The sequence below is a fragment of the Pinus tabuliformis genome, chromosome 5_1 (assembly GCF_031772625.1).
Source record: "Pinus tabuliformis cultivar Carrire ecotype Pingquan chromosome 5_1, CPIR1, whole genome shotgun sequence".
Lineage (NCBI taxonomy): Eukaryota > Viridiplantae > Streptophyta > Pinopsida > Pinales > Pinaceae > Pinus > Pinus tabuliformis.
The window spans coordinates 409,388,759-409,392,915 of record NC_142305.1 but is presented as its reverse complement, the minus strand read 5'-3'; the positions used below and the strand labels follow the sequence as shown (position 1 = coordinate 409,392,915).

The following is a 4,157-nucleotide window of genomic DNA, read 5'->3' as shown; positions in this document are numbered from 1 at the left end:
GCAGCGCCACCTCATTATCTCCTTGTCTCCTTTTTCGTGATCTTTGCTCCCTTTTAATGCCAAAAACCTGAAATCATCATGTATTAGTCACGTAGATAGAATGCCTACCCTTCTTCCTACAAACAACAAGAATAAACCAAGAAGTGAATGCATAAGCAATAAAAAATGAATGGTTTGAGAAAAGCAAGTAGGCCGAATGAGCCCAAATTGTACCAAAAATTGGGGCTCATCATTGGGTAAATCCGTCAGCTGATGGATGTATTGCATCGAACTGCGAAAGCTCCTGCAAATCAGATTCAGATGAGGAATTGGAACACTAGCAGAATAAATTACACAAATTGTCTACGCTATGATGTAACATGATGACTAAATTGTTGCACTGTGTATCATCAGAAGTAAAATTTTTTCCTTATTTTGATGGTTTAGCTAATGCTGATAAATTTTTGGATGCATTTGAAAGGGAAGTGGCAGAGTATGATTGCTTCTAATCCTTGGACTTGGCATTGCGCACTACACTTGCAATATGGTGGGGTACGCATAAGTATGATTTTGATGGATGATGCAAAAACAAAGGAATGATGAGAGTGCTATTTGGTCACCCAAAAGTATGATTGATAGAAAAATACGATGGGAGCTATGATCCACGTGATCACTTAGCAAAATGGACTGATGCCTATGGAGCAGAAATGCAACCGAAGTGGGTGCATTTATTATACCACACGAATGAATGGGATATTTTGAGGCAGGGTTTCCTAATGAAATTCAACCTTGAGTATGTATATGAGTGCCTCGATGAGGTGTTGCACAGGGTCAAAGCAATGATTCTCAAAATCCTGCAGTATCCCTTGGATTTGATTCAACTTGATTGGACCACCCAGATGCATCATGCGTTGGATTGCTACATTGTGAATTCTAAAGGAGAAGAGGAGGGTCCAAGGAACCTTAATATCTGAGAGACAGAATGTCACCAAGAAATTGAGAGGCCACAAACAGAGAATCCAGATATCACCATGCCATTGAAAGCTAGACAAGTGGACAATGGAACAAAGGAGGAGATGAAGTTCACGAAGATAGGGGACTACTGGGATGATGCTATGGTGGATAAGGTCAGTAATTTACTCCGTGAATACGAGGATTTGTTCCCTAAAAAAATTTCAAATTTGAAGTGGATAATAGGCGATTTAGCAACGATGAAGATAAGATTGAAGCCAGACATGAAGCCTATGAAAAAGAGGCCATATCGCCTTAATCCTAAGTACAAGAAAAAGGTGTGCTTAGAGTTGGATAAAATTCTTGCAGCAAGGGTTATTGAACTGGTGGAGGAGTCTAACTGGGTAAGTCCTATAGTCATTCAGGAAAAGAAGCAGAAGGATGAGATAAGGATCTGCACAGATCTCAGGAAACTAAATGATGCTTGCACTCATGATCCCTTTCCTACTCAGTTCACTGATGAGGTATTGGATAATGTTGGCAGACAAGAAGCATATTCATTTACTGATGGGTTCTATGGATATCATCAGATAAAGAACACGCAAGAAGATAGGATTAAGACAACCTTCACAACTGAGTGGGGATGATTTCAATATACTGTGATGCATTTTGGACTGGAGAATGTGGCAATAGTCTTTTCTCATGTAGTCATTGCGGCATGCAAAGAGTTCATTCAAAAAATTTTGGAGGTATACTTTGATGATTGGACAATGTTTTGGCCTGTAAAGTGCCATGTAGCTAGTTTGTGCTTGATGTTGGTGTTACAGATCCATTTGGGCACATCAATCACATCATCCAAACTAGTGTTTTAGGACTCAACAAGCCCTAATTTCAATTGCTACATGCCCTAAACAAGTCACCCTTTTGAATGCCTCCTTCCCACACAATTTCATGGCTTGAAGACATCTTGAAATGAACTCTAAAGGGACCAGCGCAGGTAGGCCCATGTAAGGGTGCACTGCAGAGCAATTGAGTCCATGCGAGGGTGCTCTATAGAGCACTTAGGCCCTCTCTCACCCGCACTAAGTGAGATTGAGCAATATTCACATAGGGTTTGGGGAATATTCCTATCTCTTGGATTGAGATATAAGTTTCCCGCACTTATCAACTCCTACGAGCTTGAAAATGGATAAGGAATTAGTTAAGATGCATCCTATCCTTTCATCCCTTCCTCTGTGGAACTAACTCTAAGTATGGAAGGCCATTCAATACCCGCATTTATGACGTAACCTCCTTCATCGTTCTATAAATTGAACACTCATCTAAGTGATCAGGGGCTAGACTATGTTGAATTGTAAGCAGACAACGTTGCTAGGAGAATTGGCTTTCAGAAAAGTATTTCTATGCTGCAAGTTTGTCATGCTTTTGATGTGATGTGCATTAGATCCAAGCTAGAGGAATGATTTTGAATCATACATGATGGTTGTAATTCTTTCTTCTATTCAATAAAGAATTTGAACCTTTTTCTGATATGTTTGTATTGTTATATGATGCTTATATATGTAAGATGTATCTAATTCCATTTAATTGTGTTCAATAGATCTTTTGCTTTGATCAATTATTTGTCTTATGTTTGTGTTTACAGGTACTTCTCAACCGTGTTAAGTATGAGAAGGAGTGATAGGATCGATACAAAAGAGACAAGAGGAAAGTGGAAATTCAAGTAGGTCTTCTCATATTCTTTGTTTTATCTATTGCTTATAGGAAAAGGCTAAAGTTCTTTAAGAAGTTGTTCTAGATAAGGCTACTTATCTAGGGAATTAGTATTTTTCCGTAGATACCAAATTATCCAAAACAAATAGGTGACCATACTGGGGAAGATCATCATTCCTAGTAGCTTATCCACCTCCTAGGACATTTTTCAAACCCCACCTATGTTCATTGATTTTATTTCAGCTCTTTTGCATTGAATTGTGGTCAAAAACTGTGTCAAGTTGCATTTTGAAATGGCTCACTGTCACTAGCACAGGATTGTGAGAGACACAATGTTCTGCAGATCACCATTGGCTTAGGGACAGTGCTCAAAAGTGCATTGTCTCACATTTAGGGCTGCGCTGATCCTCCTAGGGTCTGTTTCCCACCTTTGGAATGTGTTTTTGCCAACTTTCTCTCTTTGATTTCTTGTTGATTGATCGATGAATTTCATGTCTCAGAAAACAAGTTTCTATCTCCTTTTCTAGCCCTACTTTGACTTGGTTGATTAATGTTTCTTATATGTTTTATTTATCGTTATCGATCCATAGTCAAAGTTAAAATATATTCAATTAATCTTTGTTCGAAGGCAAGTGTCATAAAAGTCTTCCTTTCCTTCTAAACAAAATTGTCTTAAAGTATTCATTCTTGTTAAAGATTGATTGATTGTATGTGCATTAGTTTCCTTTTTGTTCACATTCACATTAAGGAAATCGAAAAGAAATACATGCATGTTGCATTGAAAATGTTTCTATGTGCTCATAGGAATAGTTTATGGAAATGGCATTAGATTGCGCTCTTTCCTCTTTGATCAAAAGAAATATGATTTATCTATCCCTAGTAGCTAGTATTTTCATTGTCAAATTGAATGGAAAGAATTCTTATCATAATATTTGCATTCTTAGGAAGTTTAGAATACATCACGTGGTGAACTTGAAAGGAAAATTCCTAAGAAAGATCAAGTTAAAATTAAGATCAATTTACCTAATGGAGCATTGTCACGAATGAAAAACATTTAGTGGTTGTAGCCTAGAAACGTGTTCCGACATCATAAAAAAAAATAGTTGTTACTAACTTGTCTGCAATACATCCTGAGCAGGATACCTCATTCCATGTACGTTAGTATATAGTAGCTCATCCATCCTTAGGTAACCAAGTCGGCCACCTTGTACACTATGATACACCTAACAGAAAGTTCAGGGAGATTGTGTGCCTATAATTCTTGGTTTGCTACGAGGTATTCTGCAGTTCACAATTACCTGGTAAATCTTTTTCCTAGCTTACCCATTTTTGTTTATTTCTTTTTATATTAAAATTAATCAACAATCGTGGAGGAACATCAACCCTTACCCTGACGTTTGCAGAGAAAAATGTGTAAAACTCCTTTGTGCCCAAAGCTACATGTACTCGGTTGAAGCAGTCGTGCATAACTAAGTCAAGTACATCAAGAACTCTTGGTTCTTCATCTGAATTAC

At 37.7% G+C, this 4,157-nt stretch overlaps 1 protein-coding gene across 1 annotated transcript; it reads left to right on the top strand.

The window, feature by feature from the left end:
- The first annotated feature begins 1,010 nt into the window (after nucleotides 1–1,010).
- Nucleotides 1,011–2,611, top strand: LOC149165222 (uncharacterized). The gene is made up of 2 exons (XM_089429749.1): nucleotides 1,011–1,454; nucleotides 2,576–2,611. Exons 1-2 carry the CDS (start codon nucleotides 1,011–1,013, stop codon nucleotides 2,609–2,611), a joined length of 480 nt encoding a protein of 159 aa, XP_089285875.1.
- Nucleotides 2,612–4,157: the final 1,546 nt, after the last annotated feature.

Bases quoted from the DNA above. Each gene is read 5' to 3' on its own strand.
- LOC149165222 (XM_089429749.1), top strand. From the start codon at position 1,011: ATGCCATTGAAAGCTAGACAAGTGGACAATGGAACAAAGGAGGAGATG. The intron at 1,455-2,575 runs GTATTGGATAAT...TTGTGTTTACAG, and splicing joins CTACTCAGTTCACTGATGAG to GTACTTCTCAACCGTGTTAA.